Here is a 20,985-nt window from a genome sequence, read left to right on the forward strand (position 1 = left end):
TTTCACAGGAGAGAAACTGTATTCAAAGAAAGCTATTAAAATAGTCTTTGAATCGAAATATACTTTCTTTGTGTTGATTTTACATTAATTCCATGATTTTACTCAAGTAAATATCTGTTACAAGCTTCGGTTTTAAGTAGAAACCAATGCTATTTTTAATCTAGATTAATCTAGATGAATTACAGAAATTGTGAGATTAATTACTTTAAAAAATAGTCTATTGACAGCACTAATTATTATTAGTTATATTAAAGGTAGGCCCGACACTGCCCGGTGCTGCCGTTTCCCCCCGGACTGTAAACACCGATGTACCGGAAGCAGGAAGCAGCAGCAGCGCCAGCGTGGATCCGCAGCGAAGCTCAACATGGAGGACAACACAACAACAGAAGGAACGTGGGGTAGTTTACCTGTCAAACTCAACGACAACATTATGCAAACGCTCAGCGAGTTGAAGTTTACACACATGACTCCGGTCCAGGTAACGGCATCGTGTTTCGTGTAGTTTCTCCCTCCCTTCTACAACTATTACTACTACTACTGTACCCACTGTGTGCTCTGCTGTAGCGTCCCATGCTAATGCTGCTGTCTCTCTCCTCCCACAGGCTGCCTGCATCCCTCTGTTCATGAGAAACAAAGACGTGGCTGCCGAGGCGGTATGTGTACAACATGCTTTCTATAAAGTAGTGATATATTATAGTATTGTTGACTTTCAGATTATGGCCATTGATTGGCCAAGACAGCTGCTAAAGCAAAGCTCATATGATGACTTGAAAATGGGGGACCCTGATGTAAACAAGACGAAAGAATGAATGAATGAAAATGTTATTAACAGATTGCAGAATGGGTACAATACAGTACGGCTCAATACACACAATTGTTAAGGGGATGCAGACCAGAGAGAGACTTTCGTCTTGTTTACATCAGGGTCCCCCATTTTCAATTCATAGTGACATTTATGACATACAGATATCATGACATTTATGACATAGGGACATACAGGTATATAGTACTGTTACATTTGTGACATATATACGATATGCAAATATACAGTACTGTTACCCATAGATCCTAACGAAAGTCTTTCTCTGACGTTACCCTGTGTCGTTGTAGGTGACAGGAAGTGGAAAGACTCTGGCCTTCATCATTCCTATAATAGAGATCCTGCTACGGTGTGAAGACAAGCTGAAGAAGAAGCAGGTCTGTATGGAATCCCTCAGACTCTCAGAGCCAAGACTGCTGCTCTTTGAAGCGGTTGTTCTCCTTTTCTTTGGATGAAATAGCATCCTTTTGGAGATATAAAACTCCGTCTTTTACTAGTATGCACTTTGTTACTAAGTAATCTACCTTCCCTATACTACTAGCTACTATGCTAATATGTCTATACTACTACCTACTATGCTACTATACCTACTAGTAGCATCGTAGGTAGTATAGACATAGTAGCTAGTAGTATAGACATTGTCTATACTACTAGCTACTATGCTACAATGTCTATACTAATATCTACTGTACTAATATGTCTATAGACCACCGCAACACTTCCGGGATTCTGAAATCGGGGAGGAGATAGCGGGGGGAGCATATGAATGAATGTGGATGAGAGCCGTGATGTAAGTGGTTGCAGATACGGCTGTGGGGGGCGCTAGAGACATGATCGAATAGACTTTTATGCGCCTCAATCTCCTGAACACGGCGTGACCCATTCCTAATCGATCAGAACTAAATCGGCAGAGAAAAAGCCCATTTTAAAGCACCTATTCCGCATGGACATGCGCAGATTGCCCATGGAGTCTGGACGACGCGAGATGACGCACGAATGAATGTGGACTGTTCCATCAGAGGGGCGGAGCTTCGGTGACCAGTGTCCTTTCAGCCGAACAGGATAATGAAACAATGATCCCACTAAATGGCCAGACGCGTCTTATGGCGACATCTACAATTACCTCATTGAGTCTCCAGGTAGCCACTCACGTTACCACCGAAGCTCCCCCCTCTGATGGAACAGTTCACATTCATTCGTGCGTCATCTCGCGTCGTCCAGACTCCATGGGCAATCTGCGCATGTGCATGGGAAATAGGTGCTTTAAAATTGGCTTTTTCTCTGCCGATTTAGTTCTGATCGATTAGGAATGGGTCGCGCCGTGTTCAGGAGATTGAGGCGCATAAACGTCTATTCGATCATGTCTCTAGCACCCCCACAGCCGTATCTGCAACCACTTACATCACGGCTCTCATCCACATTCATTCATTTGCTCCCCCCGCTATCTCCTCCCCGATTTCAATGTAACGCGGAAGTGTAGTGGTCTATACTACTATTCACTCAAAGACTGTAGCGCTCAAGTTCAACACTGTTTGACAAACAATCTTACAGTACTACTACTTACCCTTAGCTGCCAGAGTTGTAACCTTCCTGCTGACTTGTTGTACAGAATTTATAAGTCTCTTTGGATAAAAGCGTTCAGCTAAATGACTAAATGTAAATATAAGGTCTTGTATAGGTCTCTGTTGATCTATGACAAAACTATCTATCTATCAAAACTAGGGGAGATGGAGCCTTTGCTGCTGCTCTGGAACAGCCCCCCCCCCCACATAAGATCCGCCCAGAGCCTAGAGGCTTTTAAATCCTTGCTCGAAACACACCTCTTCTCCCCCCTGGCCTTTGACCAGAGCTATAGCCCAGCATCTATACATGACGTCCGCCGTCACTCTGCACTTTTTATCCAATTTTCCTGTCTCTTTTTATATTGCACGTTGCCCTTGTTTTCTTATATGTACTGTACTATACCTTTTTTGTTGTTGTAATTTTAGTGTATTTTATTGCATTGTATGTGTTTTTATCACGTGAAGCACTTTGGTTTGGCTTTTAGTCATAAATGTAAATGTGCTATATAAATAAAACTGACTGGACTTGACTGTGGATGATTTCCCTGCAGGTGGGTGCCCTGGTCATCACTCCCACCAGAGAGCTGGCCCATCAGATCAGTGAAGTGATGGACCTGTTCCTCTCTAAGTTCCCACAGTTCAGGTAGGCCGTGTCTCTGCAAGTAGTCTGACTCGGAGGGCAATTCAGATGATGGCGTCAGTACAACCGATGATGTCACACACATAATGTTTACTATAGTTACTCTGCGCTCGTCGTCATCATCATGGAACTCTGTGATTATTTTCAACCTGTGTCTTTTTCAGGCAGATTTTGTTGATTGGTGGAAGTAACCCCGTAGAGGATGTGGAGAAGTTCAAGGAGCAGGGGTAAATAATGTTCTCACCTGTTGGCCCCAGAACGCGTGATTACACAAACAAGCCGCATTTCTCGGAGACGCTCTCTGATTGGCCGACGCCTGTTTCTACACTGGTTGAGCTTAGGCGACTCTTTCGAAGTTGGTTAAGGTTAGAGTTTGTCTTAGAGCGTGATGGCGATAGAACACCAGGTAGTTTGCAGGCTGTTTGACGTGGAAATGGGCAAAGACACAGCTCGTCACGGATTGGGCAAACGCGTCAGTGGCCAATCAGAGAGCGTCAGTCAGTGCCAATCAGAGAGCGTCTCAGAGAAATGCTCAGTTACTCATTTTTTCTACACTGTATTTATTATTGTATATATGTATATTGACTGAACATTTTTGTTTTACACTTTGTTTACGTACTTTTGACTTTCTATTTTATACTTGATCTATTTTTATCTAGCACACTTTCGGGAGCATAACTGAGAGGAAAAAAAGCATTTCATATAAAAGTATTCTGTATTTTTGTACGACGACTAATAAAGAAACTTGAACCCTGAACGTGCCGCTCTCCTCCTCCTCCAGCGCCAACATCGTGATCGCCACGCCGGGCCGCCTGGAGGACATGTTCCGGAGGAAGGCCGACGGGCTGGACCTGGGCAGCGCCGTGAAGAGCCTGGAGGTTCTGGTTCTGGACGAGGCCGACAGGCTGCTGGACATGGGCTTCGAGGCCAGGTACCACACCGCTAGAGGCCACTGGATGGAAACACCAGGGAAAACCCCCATGCTAGATTAAACTGTTAAAGCGGAAACCCACCCTGAAACATAATTTGCATTGTGCCAGTAAAGGTGCTATAGGTAACATTCAGCCACTAGATGGCGCACTTAGAGCACCAGCACGTCAGACCAAAGCGGTGGTGTGCTTAGTACACAGGATTACCAGGGTACTATAATTATTGTAACTACGCCTCGTCAGATGTCTGTTTCCGGGGCACAAGCCCCCTTTGGCCTCAAACACCACTCCAGGTCAGTTGAAATGGGCGAGTACTGCGGTAATCAATTACTCGTGCTGTAACGTGTCTGGCTGTGTGACGTCAACTTGTCAGCATGAAAGTAACCGTACCAGGATAGCTTAGCCTTAGCGGATACCGGTAGCTTAGCAAGTAACTTACCAGACTTTGTCGCTTTTTGGGATTTGGTACAAACCCATTTATTGTTCGCAAAACATAACTAAGTTTAACCCTTAAGACCGTCTGTAGTGTGATAGTAAAGGGTTAACCTTCTGTAGTGTGGTAGTGAAAGGGTTAACCCTTTGTCGTGTGGCAGTGAAAGGGTCAACCTTCTGTGTTGTCGCAGTGAAAGGGTTAACCATTTGGTAGTGCAGCAGTGAAAGTTTTTTTTTTTTTTTTTTCCACTTTTTCTCCCATTTTCTATATTTTCTCCCATCCCAATTTCGTATCATCCAATTCAACCCTCCCCTGTCACGGACGCTGTTTCTTGCCTCCCACAAGCCGGCTGCAATGTGGACTAAGTCATACATAGCACAAGTCCCCTCCGGTACTTGAGGTAACAGCAGTCGCATCTTTTCACCTGCGCGGCTCGATCTTTCAGTGGCGAGGAGTAACGCGTGGGAGGCTCACGCTGCCCCCGACACTTCCTGATTCTACTGCGCAGGCGCACCAACCGACCTGTAGGAGTCGCTGTCCACAACGCCCGATCCCCACCCATCAGTTTCCCTCCCCCTAATACGGCCAATGTGTATTAGTACGGACGACCAGCTAAACTGAAAGCAATGTGGAGCGCTGGGCTCGAACAGGCAAGCCCAGCGTCTCCGCATTCGTGGCGAGCGCCTTGCCCACTACGCCACGTAGCCGCCCCACAGCAGTGAAAGGGTTAAACAAGTTGACGCTGCTGTCGGGCGGCAGGTGGAACAGGAAGTGAAGTGAGTCACTGCCTCAGGTCAAATCATATTAAACCTGTAGCTACATCGGGTACAAACAATGGAGCGCCACTTGGTGACCAAACATGGCACTGCAACTAAATAACACCACAAAAATACAACGGGCACATTTGTGACTTGTTACAACGGCCATCCCGAGCAAACACGGCAACAAACCCCACGCCTAGTCAGCCGTGTCGATGGGTACTATCGCCGAGCAACATGCTAAAAACACGCCATTGAAACTGTATATAATGTGCCTCTCGTCTGTGTGTGTGCGTCAGTCTGAACACCATCCTGGGTCACCTGCCCAAGCAGCGGCGCACGGGTCTGTTCTCCGCCACCCAGACCCAGGAGCTGGAGAAGCTGGTGCGGGCGGGCCTGCGGAACCCGGTGCGCATCACGGTGAAGGAGAAGGGCGTGGCCGCCACCAGCTGCCAGAAGACCCCGGCGCGACTCTGCAACTACTACACCGTGAGTCGGGGGAGGGACGCCGTGAGCCGGGGGAGGGGCGCTGTGAGAATAATAATATATATATATATATTAAACTAAATAAGACTCGTGCACATCTAGTTGGACCCTATAGCACCTGAGGAAGCGGAAGCGAAACGCGTTGTGCAATAAAAAAGCAAAAACCAGTCCTAGGAGTGTGCGGTCCCTTCTTTCTTTTTGAAGGTTTTCTCCTTTTAGTTATATATATATATATAAGGTTACTCTTGATCAGTGTTGTGCTAGTTACTGAAAAATAGTAACTCAGTTACTTTACTAGTTACTTCATTTCAAAGTAACTTCGTTACTGTACTAGTTACTTACACCCAAAAGTAATGAGTTACTGTGAAAAGTAACTATTTAGTTATTTAAAAAAAAAAAAATTGCTCAAGTCCCATGCCCCATATACTCAAAATCGGTTGATCAACTTGACAGTTTCCATTCACATCACCGAACTCTGCTAAGCAATGTGGTCTAGAGCGTTTCATTATATATTCCCTCCCCGCTGTATGTATATTTCTCTCCCACCCACCCACCCCCTCCTAATGTACAGTCCCCTCCCCATCATATGTATATACTCTGTCAGGATCTAGGGGTAACAGTACTGTATATTTGAATACCGCTTATGTCACAAATGTATCAGTACTAAATACCTATATGTCCCTATGCCATAAATGTCATGTATGTTGTGTATGTCATAAATATCTATATGAATTGAAAATGGGGGACCCTGATGGAAACAAGACAAACGTCTTTCTCAGGTCTGCATCCCCTTAACAATTGTATGTATTGAGCCGTACTGTATTGTACCCATTCTGCAATCTGTTAAATTAAGTTTTCATTCATTCATTCATTCATCCATTCATTAATTCATTCATAACCATCTTGCAGCGTTGTTATCAAAGCATTGCAACGTTAGAATAGTTAGGATATCAATTGTGCATGAAAGGACTATATTTATATTGTTTGATTAGTATTATGAGATTCCCTGGCAGTCAAAATCCGTTGATCTTGAGTTTCAGTGAACACATTGCACTCACCGTCACCAGTCTGCGGTGGTCGAGATGTAACGTTAGTCCAGTTGACTCCAGCAGCCCTTCAAACATGTTCTTTATCTCGTTTCCATGTTGTATATTAATTATCTCTCCAAGTAGTTGCTAAATGGTTTGTTAGTTCGTTATTATTACTGCGTTCTTATTATGTAGATTCATAGCGAGCGTCCTCTTGTTGTTTACTGTAGAGAGCGCCTATTTCTTTCAGAACGTCAGTGGCCAATCAGAAGTGCGAAACCAGAATGAGGCTACGGAAAGAAATAATAATAATAATAATACTTCGTTTTATATAGCGCCTTTCAGTCTACAGTAAACAAAACAAACGCAGGCGAAATAAGGACGCTCGCTATGAATCTACATAAAAAGAACGCAGTAACGAACTAACAAACCATTCAGTAACGTAAGTAGCGTTACTGAATTTCAAAAGTAATGCGTTAGAGTACTAGTTGCGGCAAAAAGTAACTTCGTTTCTGTAACGCGTTACTTTGTAACGCGTTAGTCCCAACACTGCTCTTGATCAAACAAAGATGAATGTCCCTATTGGGAATAATAGTGCAATAACTTTCTTTTACACCAAACTTCACTTAAGACGAATAAAAGGTGCCTCTTGATCATCAAACAAGAATGAATTTCACCAAACATCACTTTTTGTAAAATAAACTCTCGGGAAGATTTTTTTTTTTTTTTTTTCTTTTTTTTTTTTTAATCGATTTTAATTAAAAAGAAAAATCACCCTTTACTTTGACTGCCGGGAGCCGTCTTTAGACGTCTTTGCTGGCCATGCTAAAGTTGCCGGGGGACGCTGTACGTCGTCTTTATATCAATATTTCAAAAATCTGCGATCGGATTCATAATGTCCCTCCGCTGGCCTGAGATCCACCAGCAGGACCCACTGAGCTCTCTGGCGGTTCAGGACCGCCATCTGGTGGCCGATCGGCGCAAGCGCTTAACAGGAAGCGCATTAGAGGTTTTGCTAGACGTCCGTATTGCTTCCGGCCACTCCGTACATGTCCCGTGACTCTAGCTCGTCACTCTACATAGCGATCGATTGCCAATAACTCGATAAACAACATGATTTGGACGTATATACCATTATACAAGCTGGAGATGGACCGGGTAATAATATATCCCATAATGATAAAATTTCTACTCGACGATGATCGCCCAACGGCGCGCGGAGACTGGGGTGAGTTTCAGCGTGTAACGTTACCGTCTTCGATAATAACTGATATTATCAACATTTGACCCACATTAGATGATTGGTATAACGCTGCCCACGGAATTATAAACGCCCCCTCGCCCATCCGGTCAACATCAGATGACTTGTAGTAACTTCTAGAAGTACGTCTAGTTGGAATTTTTTATATCGCGCTGATTGCCATCAAACTGTATTTCATCATCAATATAATGCATTTGGGGCTATATATCACGTTCTGGAGAAAGCTGCAGAAAGAGATGAAAACATACTTATACATTAGACCATACTTTACTATGAATATGTGAATGAAAAAGTTTAACGTTGCTACACAATGAACAATACATATAGGACTTTGAATGGGCCCTAATAATGGCAATGTAGCAATAGAATTTAAAAAGTTATAGCCCTGCAAAGAAGGGGACTTTCTCCATAGACAAATAGCGCTGGCAACCTATGGTATATCATGAATTTAACCTTAGGCAACCAAAGTGTTAATCATTAATTCGAATTAATCGATGAAATCTATTAATCGCCCAGCCCTACTATCTATTCACCTTGTTGTTTTGTGTTCAGATCTGCAGGACGGAGAACAAGTTCAACAGCCTGGTGGCGTTCCTCCGGCAGCACAAGCACGAGAAGCAGCTGGTGTTCTTCAGGTAACACAACAAGCACCGCCACCCCGAACCCCACATCTAGACACCTGAACAGTAGAGCTGAGCCCAAACGTTCTAATGTTCCGACCTTCGTTCATTACGTTGGCATTCGAATTCTAAATCAACATTTGAATTTTATATTTTTTATAAAAAAATATATATTATATTTAATATATATATTTTTATGTTTCTATTCATTCTGTTTAAACTAATGGGGGTTTTCTTCACAGTTGCAGATAAAGATTAGGCTACACTAATATTATAGTATTAAAAACTGATGAGTTATGTTCATTAAAGTTGATTTAATAAAAAAAAGACATTTAATCACATGAATCACTTTATTCAAATTGAGGATTTAGTTTGAGGATATATATAAAAAAAAAAGTTTTTTTCAAAAAAGAAAAATTGAAATATTTTATTTTCATTTAAAAATGAAGGTTCGAACGTCCGTTCGAAAAACCCTGACGAAGTTCAAATCCCAAAAACAGGCTTTGGGGAAACAGCCTTACTGAACAGGGTGACTCACCGGTAGGTTTCTGTGGTCCCCAGCACGTGTGCGTGCGTGGAGTATTACGGCCGCGCTCTGGAGAGCCTGGTGAAGAACGTCCCCATCCACTGCATCCACGGCAAGATGAAGCACAAGCGCAACAAGATCTTCGCCGACTTTCGGGCCTGTGGGGGGTAAGTGCGCAGCGACCAGGAAGGGGATTGGGAATTGGCATAACGACTAACATTGGGATGGGAGAAAATCGGAGAAAAAAGGAGGGGGAAAAAGATCAATTAAAAAATAAATTCAACTGTACATGGTCCTAAACGTCATGCCTGGTCATCTGCTGGTGACCGGAGGGGGGGGGGGGGGGGTCGTTTATAATTCAATGACCGACGTTAAATGATTAATGTAGTATGGGTGATATATAGATCAGAGCAGTTTGTATGGATAATAATAATCAAAAACGCTGAAACTCACGGCAGCTTCCTCTTAGCGATGGGGGATGATACTGGAGCAAAAAGATTGCTATTATGGGATGTTGATCTAGGTGATCCAGTTCCGGTTTGTATAATACTAATATACGTCCAAATAATGTTGTTTATTGAGTTATGGCAACGGATCGATATCCACGGTGTCTGGATTGAGTCTTGGGAGCGATAGCGAGTGGCCGGACGGAATAGGGGACGGACTAAGCACTTCCGGCCACTTCCGGTTTTGGCAACTCGTCGATCGGCCACGAGGTGGCGGTATTGAAGCGTTGCAGAGTTGAGCGGAGTCCTACAGCACCAGCCAAGACTCCGTGGGTGAAACCCATTGTTAATGACATTGACGGATTGTGAATTTTGTGATTGACTCTAATTATATTTATTTGTAAAAATAAATAGTCACTTTTATTTGTCAAAACTGTTCTCTTGGCTTTGTTTTGTTCATAGTAGTAACGCTCATGTCATGATAAATCTGGTTAGGTCAAAACTACAGGAATATACATACCAAAAAAAAAATATAATACAATAAATATATATATATATCGGTTATCGGTATCGACCTTGAGGAGCAGAAAGTTATCGATATCGGAGTCAAAAAATCAATATCGTGCACCCCTAACTGCTATATAAATAAAAGTAATTCATTCAATTCACATTCACTTATCCGGTCTTCTTCCAAGGATGGGACTCTGCATTGTGTTGGTTTGTTGATGAAGAAAAGCCACTCGAATGTATTCTCCCCCTGAGAGACCAGATACAGGCTCCAGTGTTCTCCTCCTGAGAGACCAGATACAGGCTCCAGTGTTCTCCTCCTGAGAGACCAGATACAGGCTCCAGTGTTCTCCTCCTGAGAGACCAGATACAGGCTCCAGTATTCTCCCCCTGAGAGACCAGATACAGGCTCCAGTGTTCTCCTCCTGAGAGACCAGATACAGGCTCCAGTATTCTCCTCCTGAGAGACCAGATACAGGCTCCAGTGTTCTCCCCCTGAGAGACCAGATACAGGCTCCAGTATTCTCCTCCTGAGAGACCAGATACAGGCTCCAGTATTCTCCTCCTGAGAGACCAGATACAGGCTCCAGTGTTCTCCTCCTGAGAGACCAGATACAGGCTCCAGTGTTCTCCCCCTGAGAGACCAGATACAGGCTCCAGTGTTCTCTCCCTGAGAGACCAGATACAGGCTCCAGTATTCTCCCCCTGAGAGACCAGATACAGGCTCCAGTGTTCTCCTCCTGAGAGACCAGATACAGGCTCCAGTATTCTCTTTAGAACAGGTTGGTCCTGGCGGCTGGGTGGCGCAGCGGACATTGCGCTCGTCACTAGGGCTGACCTTCGATTTTTTTTGGAATTCGAAGCTTCGAAAAGAAAAGAAAAAGTATTTAAAAAATAAAATTTCCTTTTTTTTTTTTTTTTTATGTTGTGGGACTTGTACAGCACTTTGTTCAACTTTGTCAGTGCTGTAAAGTTAAATTTTTTTTAAATCTTAGACAAACTAAACACTTTGCTTTCATGAAATATTGTAAGCCGTCATTTGAGGCTTTATAAAAGCAGCACAATGAACACAAATCTGTCAGTGCCGAGTCCGACCTCATCTTAAATAACAAACAGCATTGCTTGTTGTAGTTAACAAAGAGAGGCAGAGTTGATTTAGCAAAAAAAAAAAAAACATTTTTTAATTTTATTTTTTTATAATCGAATTTTATTTTCATATTCGAATCCCATGCCCATCGAACGAAGCTTCGAAGTATTTAAGACAGCCCTACTCGTCACCAACGCAAGAGACACCGGGTTCGACTCCGGCTGTCGGCGTTGCCTCCGGCTTGGGCCGGCCGTCATACTGACTCAATTGGCAGAGCCAGCGGGAGGGAAGTCGATGGGTGGTAATCTGGACGTTGTGGACAGCGACTCCTACAGGTCGGTTGGGGGACGCCTGCACAGCAGAGACAGGAAATGGCGGGGGTAGTGTGAGCCTCCCACACGTTATACCTCGCCAATGAGAGTCCGCGCTGGCAGGTGAAAAGATGTGACAGGCTGCCTCCTGGTGTACCGGAGGGGACACGTGATGCAAGGCTTCTATCCTCCCTACAACCGGCCAGTGGGGGGCATATGCGAGCAACGTTCAAGACAGGGGAGGGGAGAATTGGCACAGTGGAATTGGGATGGGAGAAAAAGAGGATAAAAAGTGGATAAAAAAAAATAACAGGTTGGTCCTCTGTGGCTCCTCTCTGTGAGCTACCTTACAGACGAGCGCACTAACGCAGGTCCTCTCTGTCCACTGCGCTACCCCAGCCGCCACCTTAATTCATAAGTAAAACTGAATTGTACTGGAGTCAGCTGTTCACTTGGGTCTCTCTCTGTGTGGATGTGCAGCAGTGGGATCCTGGTGTGTACAGACGTCATGGCCAGAGGCATCGACATCCCCGAGGTCAACTGGGTGCTGCAGTACGACCCCCCCAGCAACGCCTGGTGAGTTCATCCTGCTGTCTATTCACTTAGTTATATTGTTTACACCGTTTATTTCCCCTCATATTTCCATATATTTAGATCAAATCTTATTGCCTATATTTATGTCTTTCTACTATTACCCTGCCCCCATACCTGTACCTCCCCTCCCCCCTGCTGCTGTGACACCTGCATGTCCCCAAGGGGATCAATAAAGGAATATCTTTTCTGATCTTAAAATGAAGTCAAGGCACTGTGAACAAAATAAGCCTGGACTATGTTTGTGTACAAAATTGTGATCCATGCCTTTTACAATTTATTTCTAGGGGTGTAAATATTTGACCCCCACAACGATTACCGTAGATGCGATTACGATTCTTCAGGCAACGATTCAATGCATCATGAAATCTCTTCATTTGACCACGATTCGATTAGATGCGATTCGATTAATTTCAGTTAATTCCCCAAAACATTTTGAATACACAAATGTGGCTGGGGGAACTGATTCACTCAGCATGAATGGACTATAGGTCAATAAAAAATCGACATATTAAAATTTTTTATAATAATAATAATAATTGAAAGAAAAATTATATAGATTCTAACATTTTAAAATCGATGCAGTTGAATCGTCACCTTAGGACCGATGCATTGTTACACCCCTAATTATTTCTAAGGTATCTTTCTACCTTCAAGCAGTGTTCCAGGCAGGAACCCAAGTTCCAGTTTGATTATTCCGTTATGAAAATACACCATCGGGTTTCTCTTCACCTTTCGGACTCTCCCAAAGCCACAGTGCACCCTGTAACCCTTTCACTACCACACTACAGAAGTCTAACCGAACCGTCTGTAGTGTGGCAGTGAAAGGGTTAACCCTCTGTAGTGTGGTAGTGAAAGGGTCGTTAACCCTTTGCCGTGTGGCAGTGGAATAATTAACCTTCTGTATTGTCGCAGTGAAAGGGTTGTTAACCCTTCGGTAGTGTGGTAGTGAAAGCGTTAACCCTTTCACTGCCACACGACAGAAGGTTAACCCTTTACTATCACACAACCGACGGCGATGCTCCATCATTAGCATCATTAGCTCCGCATCCGCGGAGCTACTGATGCTAATGATGGAGCATCGCCGTCGGTTGTGTGATAGTAAAGGGCTAACCTTCTGGTAGTGAAAGCGTTAGACGCGCGTGTTTGCTCAGCTGTAGTGTTCCCTCTCTCTCTCTCAGCGCCTTCGTGCATCGCTGTGGGCGCACGGCGCGCATCGGTAACCAAGGCAACGCCCTGGTCTTCCTGCTTCCAATGGAGGAAGCCTACGTCAACTTCCTGTCCATCAATCAGAAGGTAAATCAACATTATATATATACATCTACATTTATACTTACCACATGTATTTATCCACATCTGTCTGAATATACCTGCATATAATTCTTCTATATACCTACTTATACACCTATATAACCCATATAGCTCTATGATAGCATGTACAAGAATGCTGTATATACTATATATATATTTATTCTTACCATATATATATACCCACATCTGTCTGTACATACCTGCATATAATCCTTTTTACATATCTGTAGATACTATATCTATATCTGTACATATCCCTTACCTACTCTTACTAGTTACACTGCTGGCCAGTATGACTTACTTACTACCATAGTGTCTTTATACCTGTATCACTGTACATATTAACACTACAACTCTGTACATACATCTGATTAGCACCATTATCCAGTAGTACTAATCAATATATTTTATACCCGGTTTAATCACCTGTACATTGTATATTACTATTGCAGTTTACTGTTACATTTGCACTCTGGTTGGATGCCAAACTTATTTTCATTGTACTGTATGATGACAATACATTGTAATCTAATCTTACATTTCTTTTTAACAAATTGCTTTGAAATAGTGTCATATTGTCGGCTTTTTTCAGTTTTATATCCTATAAATAAAGGTTTCGTGTAGATTTCAAAAGTCAGAGCTAGGGATGCACCGATCCGATATTGATATCAGATCCGATACGACTAAAATAGCTGGATAAAAAATTTAAATCACATATTTTTAATAATAATATAATAAGAAATAAAATAAGAAATAACAATTCAGTACATTTATATCTGTGTTAATTTGTTACATTTTGTTTCACTAAGTTAGGACGGTAATGTTTTAAGTCAAGCCTGATGTTGCCTTGTTGCACAACAGAATGACCCCAGTCTCTTCCACACAGTGAGGCATACAGTTTATTAACCCTTTCACTGCCGCACTACCAAACGGTTAACCCTTTCTCTGCGACAAATAATACACATAAGGTTAACCCTTTCACGGCCACACAACAGCAGGTTAACCCTTTCACTGCCACACTACAGAAGGTTAACCCTTTACTATCATATGTGTGATAGTAAAGGGTTAACCTTGTGTGATAGTAAAGGGTTAACCTTCTGTAGTGTGGCAGTGAAAGGGTTAATTGAACAATGGGTATAGCCAAAGGCCTATCGGGACTGAAAAAGTCGGATTGGTGCGTCCCTAGTCAGAGCAGCGCCCTCTCTCTTGGTCTTTCTCCAATTCAACTTCGGTTGATTTAAATGTGCTATATAAATAAAGTTGACCTTGACCTTTCTCCAGTGTGCTATATAAATAAAGTTGACCTTGACCTCTCTCCAGTGTGCTATATAAATAAAGTTGACCTTGACCTCTCTCCAGTGTGCTATATAAATAAAGTTGACCTTGACCTCTCTCTCCAGTGTGCTATATAAATAAAGTTGACCTTGACCTCTCTCCAGTGTGCTATATAAATAAAGTTGACCTTGACCTCTCTCCAGTGTGCTATATAAATAAAGTTGACCTTGACCTCTCTCTCCAGTGTGCTATATAAATAAAGTTGACCTTGACCTCTCTCCAGTGTCCTCTGGAGAAGATGGCTCCCGTCAAGGACGTGGTGGACGTTCTGCCCAAGGTGAAGCTGCTGTCTCTGGCCGACCGCGCCATGTTTGAGAGAGGCATGAAGGCCTTCGTGTCCTACGTCCAGGCCTACGCCAAGCACGAGTGTAGCCTCATCTTCAGGGTCAAAGGTGAGTACGAGTGTAGCCTCATCTTCAGGGTCAAGGGTGAGTACGAGTGTAGCCTCATCTTCAGGGTCAAAGGTGAGTACGAGTGTAGCCTCATCTTCAGGGTCAAGGGTGAGTACGAGACGTGTAGCCTCATCTACAGGGTCAAGGGTCAGTACGAGTGTAGCCTCATCTTCAGGGTCAAGGGTCAGTACGAGTGTAGCCTCATCTTCAGGGTCAAGGGTGAGTACGAGTGTAGCCTCATCTTCAGGGTCAAGGGTCAGTACGAGTGTAGCCTCATCTTCAGGGTCAAGGGTCAGTACGAGTGTAGCCTCATCTACAGGGTCAAGGGTGAGTACGAGTGTAGCCTCATCTTCAGGGTCAAGGGTCAGTACGAGTGTAGCCTCATCTTCAGGGTCAAGGGTGAGTACGAGTGTAGCCTCATCTTCAGGGTCAAGGGTCAGTACGAGTGTAGCCTCATCTTCAGGGTCAAGGGTCAGTACGAGTGTAGCCTCATCTTCAGGGTCAAGGGTGAGTACGAGTGTAGCCTCATCTACAGGGTCAAGGGTGAGTACGAGACGTGTAGCCTCATCTACAGGGTCAAGGGTCAGTACGAGTGTAGCCTCATCTTCAGGGTCAAGGGTCAGTACGAGTGTAGCCTCATCTTCAGGGTCAAGGGTCAGTACGAGTGTAGCCTCATCTTCAGGGTCAAGGGTCAGTACGAGTGTAGCCTCATCTTCAGGGTCAAGGGTGAGTACGAGTGTAGCCTCATCTTCAGGGTCAAGGGTGAGTACGAGTGTAGCCTCATCTTCAGGGTCAAGGGTCAGTACGGTCACTCCAAAGTACAAGTACAATAACCCATATAACTCTGTACGGTGGCATGTGCAATAATGCTGTATTATATTGTATATATATATTTATTCTTACCATATATATATATATATAAAGGTGCATCTCAATCAATTTGAATATCGAGGAAAAGTTAATGTATTTCAGTAATTAAATTCAAAAAGTGAAAATCATATATTGTATAGATTCATGACACACAGAGTGAAATATTTCAAGCCTTTATTTCTTTAAATTGTGATGATTGTGGCTTACAACTAATGGAAACCCCCAAATTCAGTATCCGAGAAAATCTTTATATTACTTAAGACCAATACAAATATATATATATATTACAGAAATGTCGGCCTACTGAAAAGTATACACACTCAATACTTGGTCAGGGCTCCTTCTGCATTAATCAATGCGGTGCGGAGGCAACCAATATTATGTCCTCAAGATTATAATTTATTGAGATGCACCGTCCTGTATATGTATTTATTCTTACTATATATATATTATATATACACCTCTGTCTGTACATACCTGCATATAATGGTTGGATGCCAAACTTCTTTTCATCGTGCTGTACTTGTGCTGTATGGTGACGACGACACATGTGAGTCTAATCTAATTCCGCCCGACAACAAGTGACTGGTCTCTGCGGCGCGTGTCATTGGTCAGATCTGGACTTCGTGGCGGTGGCCCGCGGCTACGCCCTCCTGCGGATGCCCAAAATGCCGGAGCTGAAGGGGAAAAACTTCCCGGAGTTCGCGCAGACGCCGGTGGACACGGACACCATCCGCTTCCGGGACAAGAACCGGGAGAAGCTGAGGCAGAAGATGCTGGCTGAGCTGCGGGCCAAGCCCCGGGAGCCCCGCAAGAAGTTCGACAAGAACAAGTCCTGGTCCAAGCAGACGACCAGGAAGGTCCGCAGGAAGAAGAACGCTGCCAAGAGGAGCCGAGACGAGGTACAGAACCACCACGAGCCACACCGCCGGTGTTTTCAGCTCGTGGGAGAGCGCGGGGGGAGGACATAGGGCTGGGTGATATAATGATAATTATCACGATATATTTTAATAATCGATATCGAAGAATTTTTTTTTTTTTTATTATTATTATTTTTTTGTGACCTGCAACAGGGCAGTTTTAAAACCAGAGACAGTGGACAGACTTGTCTTTCTTGCCTGCAACTTAAAGTAATGGCTTTGCTTGTCCAAATGACAATACTGACCAAATTGAGATTTCTTTTTCTCTTGTCCATTTATTTTGTTTGCTTTCTAATGTAAAATACAGTTTGAACCGTCTGTACACAGTAGGCTATGTGTGCTAGCAGAACTAGACTCCAGTCACGAGTCACGGTGCACATGTGCGGTGGTTTGTCCACCAAAAAAGCACCAAAAGATAGAAAATAAACGAGCAGAGCCAGAACTGTTCAACTCCCCTGGAGCCACAGCCAGCAGAGAAGCCGGTTTACTTTCGCTTTTAAACCAGCTGCAGCCTGAGAACTGGAGTGTGAGGGGATGTAACACTAAAGATGGCGGCAATGACAAAGAATTGCTGCAAAATAAACATACATCTGTTGTTAAAAAAAAAGATATATATATTTTTTTTACTTATAACAAATTTTGATAATTATCGATATAGAGTGATATGATAACATTATCATATCGTTATCGCGATATCATTTTTTGCCATATCGCCCAGCCCTAGGAGGACATGAATGAATGTTGATGAGAGCCGTGACCTAAGTGGTCGTAGCTACGGCTGTGGGGGCGCCGGAGACGAGATCCAATAGACGTCTCCTGAACACGGAGAGACAAAACGCCAAGTCGATCGGCACTTTCCCGGCCGAGCTATTAGTCACACAAGGCTCTAATCAACATTCGTTCATTTAATTTGATCCCCCGCGCTCCTCTCCCATGAGCTCCGTGTAACACAGTGGTCCATTGGTTCAAAGAGAAGCTTTTTAAAACACCTTCTAGTCTAATCTTGACTTCTCCCCCGTTAGACAAAGTGAACCAAGGAGTTAATAATCCTCACTGAAATGTTTCTAAAAACCTCATCTTGAAGAAATGCATAGTTTCTTTACTCAAATGACTCGATTGTACTCGGTGAATTAAGTGTAGGATTAATCGTTTAGCGGTCGTCACTCTCGTTCAACCTCTGTCCATCCTCGGGGCTCGGACAGACGAGGGAGACATGATTGATTGATTGATTATCTGCTGTCCTCCTAACGCTCTGTCTGTCCTCAGACGTCATCGAGGGAGACATGATTGATTGATTGATTGATTGATTATCCGCTGTCCTCCTAACGCTCTCTCCTGGTCCTCAGGGTGACGACATCGACGACGCGGACCTGAAGGAGCTGCTGAGCGACACCCGCCTGCTGAAGAGGCTAAAGAAGGGACAGATCACAGAGGAGGACTTTGACGAACAGATAAACAACGTCGGACCGAACGTCAAGCGCAAGACCGCGGGACCGTCGCACGGCTCGGGAGGCGAGGACGCGTGACGGACGGGCAGCGCTGTTTTCATCTAGTCTTTTTGTATAAACGGATCAGGACGAACCCTTTTAGCTAGTAGTGCCCAGTGCCTTGTTCACCATCTGGAGAGGGAGACGCTGCGGAATTAAAGCAGCTGCAAGTGGTTTTCTTTTCGTTAAGATATGTGTTGAATAGCTCTACATTCCGACAGCCATCACTGATATAGAGTGTCTGGTCAGTAACATGGGTCTCCCAGTCCCTCCACTCTGCAGTAAACAGTCATCACTGATACAGAGTGTCTGGTCAGTAACATGGGTCTCTCAGTCCCTCCACTCTGCAGTAAACAGCCATCACTGATATAGAGTGTCTGGTCAGTAACATGGGTCTCTCCCAGTCCCTCCACTCTGCAGTAAACAGACATCACTGATATAGTGTCTGGTCAGTAACATGGGTCTCTCCCAGTCCCTCCACTCTGCAGTAAACAGACATTACTGATATATAGTGTCTGGTCAGTAACATGGGGTCTCCCAGTCCCTCCACTCTGCAGTAAACAGACATTACTGATATAGAGTGTCTGGTCAGTAACATGGGTCTCTCCCAGTCCCTCCACTCTGCAGTAAACAGACATTACTGATATAGAGTGTCTGGTCAGTAACATGGGTCTCCCAGTCCCTCCACTCTGCAGTAAACAGCCATCACTGATACAGAGTGTCTGGTCAGTAACATGGGTCTCCCAGTCCCTCCACTCTGCAGTAAACAGCCATCACTGATATAGAGTGTCTGGTCAGTAACATGGGTCTCCCAGTCCCTCCACTCTGCAGTAAACAGACATCACTGATATAGAGTGTCTGGTCAGTAACATGGGTCTCTCCCAGTCCCTCCACTCTGCAGTAAACAGACATTACTGATATAGAGTGTCTGGTCAGTAACATGGGGTCTCCCAGTCCCTCCACTCTGTACTAGTGATGGCTGTTTACTGCAGAGTGTCTGGTCAGTAACATGGGCCCAGCCCCTCCACTCTGCAGTAAACACTAAATGCATTTCCTGGTATCCTTTTTTTTTTTTATCTGCTTTTTCTCAATTTTTTTCTGTATTTTTCTCTCATCCCAATTTAGTCGTTATGCCAATTCCCCCCTCCCCTTCCTGGTCGTTGCGCGCATTTACCCCCCACTTGCCATTCTAGGGAGCCCTGAAGTCTATCACATGCTTCCTCCGATACATGTGGAGACAGCCAGCCGCCTCTTTTCACCTGACAGCGAGGACTCTCACTGGGAGAGTGTAACGTGTGGGAGGCTCACACTACCTTCCCCAATTCCCTCCCTCGCTGTGCAGGCGCCCTGACCGACCTGTAGGAGTCGCTGTTTACAACGACCAGATTACCACCCACCGGCTTCCCTCCCGCTGACTGCCAATCGTGTCAGTATGACGACCGACCAAGCCGGAGGCACCGCTGACAGTTGGATTCGATACCAGTGTCTCTGCGGTGGTAGACAGATGCTTAGTCCGCTGCGCTACCCGGCCGCCAGTATTTCCTGGTATCCTGTTCCCTCTTTGTCCAATCAGGAGAGAGAACTCTTGACAAAAATAAGAAAATAGAAACTTGGAAATATGCGCTTGAAACAAGTAAAATAATCTACCAGTGCAGTAAGCAAATTTGGCTTGGCAATATTTCTTGAAATAAGTAAGATATCTAGTTTTAGTTTCAAGTTTCTTTAATAGTTGTCATACAGAAGTACAGAATACTTTCATACAAAATGCTTCTTACTGTTACGCTCCAGAGACTGTGCTAGACAAGATAGTATCAAATAACATAGTATAGCATGTAATTTAGAAGAAGAAAATGAGGTCACAGTGTTCGGTATAGACATATGTACAATGTTCTGAGTTACCATATAATATACAATACTATGCAGTGTACTTAATGTACAGTACTATATAGTGCAAAGCAGAAATGGGATGAGGTACAATTTAGGTACAATTTACAGTAAGGTGTACGAGTTGTAGTGCAATCCTTCATCAATAAATATAAAGTGTGGGGAGTGGGTGCTACAGTGTGTTTGTTTAAAGTGGGTGTGTGCTATAAAGTGTGTGGAGTGGGTGCTACAGTGTGTTTGTTTAAAGTGAGTGTGTGCGTGTGGATGTGTGTGCTATGTGCGTTTGGTGGTTGTTGTTGTGTAGTGTTCATTGTTCGTTTAGCAGCCTGATGGCCTGGGGATAGAAGCTTCTTCTGAGTCTTTCTGTGCTCGCCTTGAGACTCCGGTATCGCTTGCCTGACCGCAGCAGTTCAAAGAGGCAGTTGTTCGGGTGACTGGAGTCTTTAATGATTCTCTTAGCCTTGCCCTTGCAACGCTTGTTGTAAATGTTCTGGAGGGTGGGGAGCCCCCCTCCAATTGTGCGTTCGGCTGAACGTGTCACTCTTTGTAGTCTGCTTCGGTCTTGTGCAGTGCTATTCCCAAACCAGGAGGTGATGTTGCCAGTCAAGATGCTCTCTATTGTACATGAGTAGAAGTTCTTAAGGATCTTCTGACTGACTTGGAACTTCCTTAGGCGCCTGAGGAAGTAGAGGCGTTGTCGTGCCTTCTTCACAACACTGTCAATGTGTGTGGTCCATGTCAAGTCCTCGGATATGTAGGCTCCGAGGTACTTAAAGCTGTT

At 44.1% G+C, this 20,985-nt stretch overlaps 1 protein-coding gene across 1 annotated transcript; it reads left to right on the plus strand.

Annotated features, from left to right (window-relative positions):
- Window positions 1-346: 346 nt before the first annotated feature.
- ddx55 (DEAD (Asp-Glu-Ala-Asp) box polypeptide 55) lies at window positions 347-20,475 on the plus strand. The gene is made up of 14 exons (XM_084324609.1): window positions 347-478; window positions 603-653; window positions 1,111-1,197; window positions 2,934-3,025; window positions 3,187-3,249; window positions 3,804-3,953; window positions 5,442-5,631; window positions 8,470-8,552; window positions 9,099-9,230; window positions 11,895-11,990; window positions 13,187-13,301; window positions 14,875-15,043; window positions 16,529-16,815; window positions 18,180-20,475. The coding sequence occupies exons 1-14, from the start codon at window positions 365-367 to the stop codon at window positions 18,357-18,359; spliced, it is 1,809 nt and encodes a 602-aa protein (XP_084180735.1). The 5' UTR covers window positions 347-364; the 3' UTR covers window positions 18,360-20,475.
- The last annotated feature ends 510 nt before the right edge of the window (window positions 20,476-20,985 follow it).

The sequence above is a fragment of the Notolepis coatsorum genome (genome assembly GCF_963971535.1).
Source record: "Notolepis coatsorum genome assembly, chromosome: 11".
Classification (NCBI taxonomy): Eukaryota; Metazoa; Chordata; class Actinopteri; order Aulopiformes; family Paralepididae; genus Notolepis; species Notolepis coatsorum.

Excerpts from the sequence above, each read along its gene's own strand:
- ddx55 (XM_084324609.1), top strand. The coding sequence starts at position 365 with ATGGAGGACAACACAACAACAGAAGGAACGTGGGGTAGTTTACCTGTC. Across the intron at positions 654-1,110 it reads AAGACGTGGCTGCCGAGGCG|GTGACAGGAAGTGGAAAGAC; the intron begins GTATGTGTACAA and ends GTGTCGTTGTAG. Across the intron at positions 8,553-9,098 it reads AAGCAGCTGGTGTTCTTCAG|CACGTGTGCGTGCGTGGAGT; the intron begins GTAACACAACAA and ends TGTGGTCCCCAG.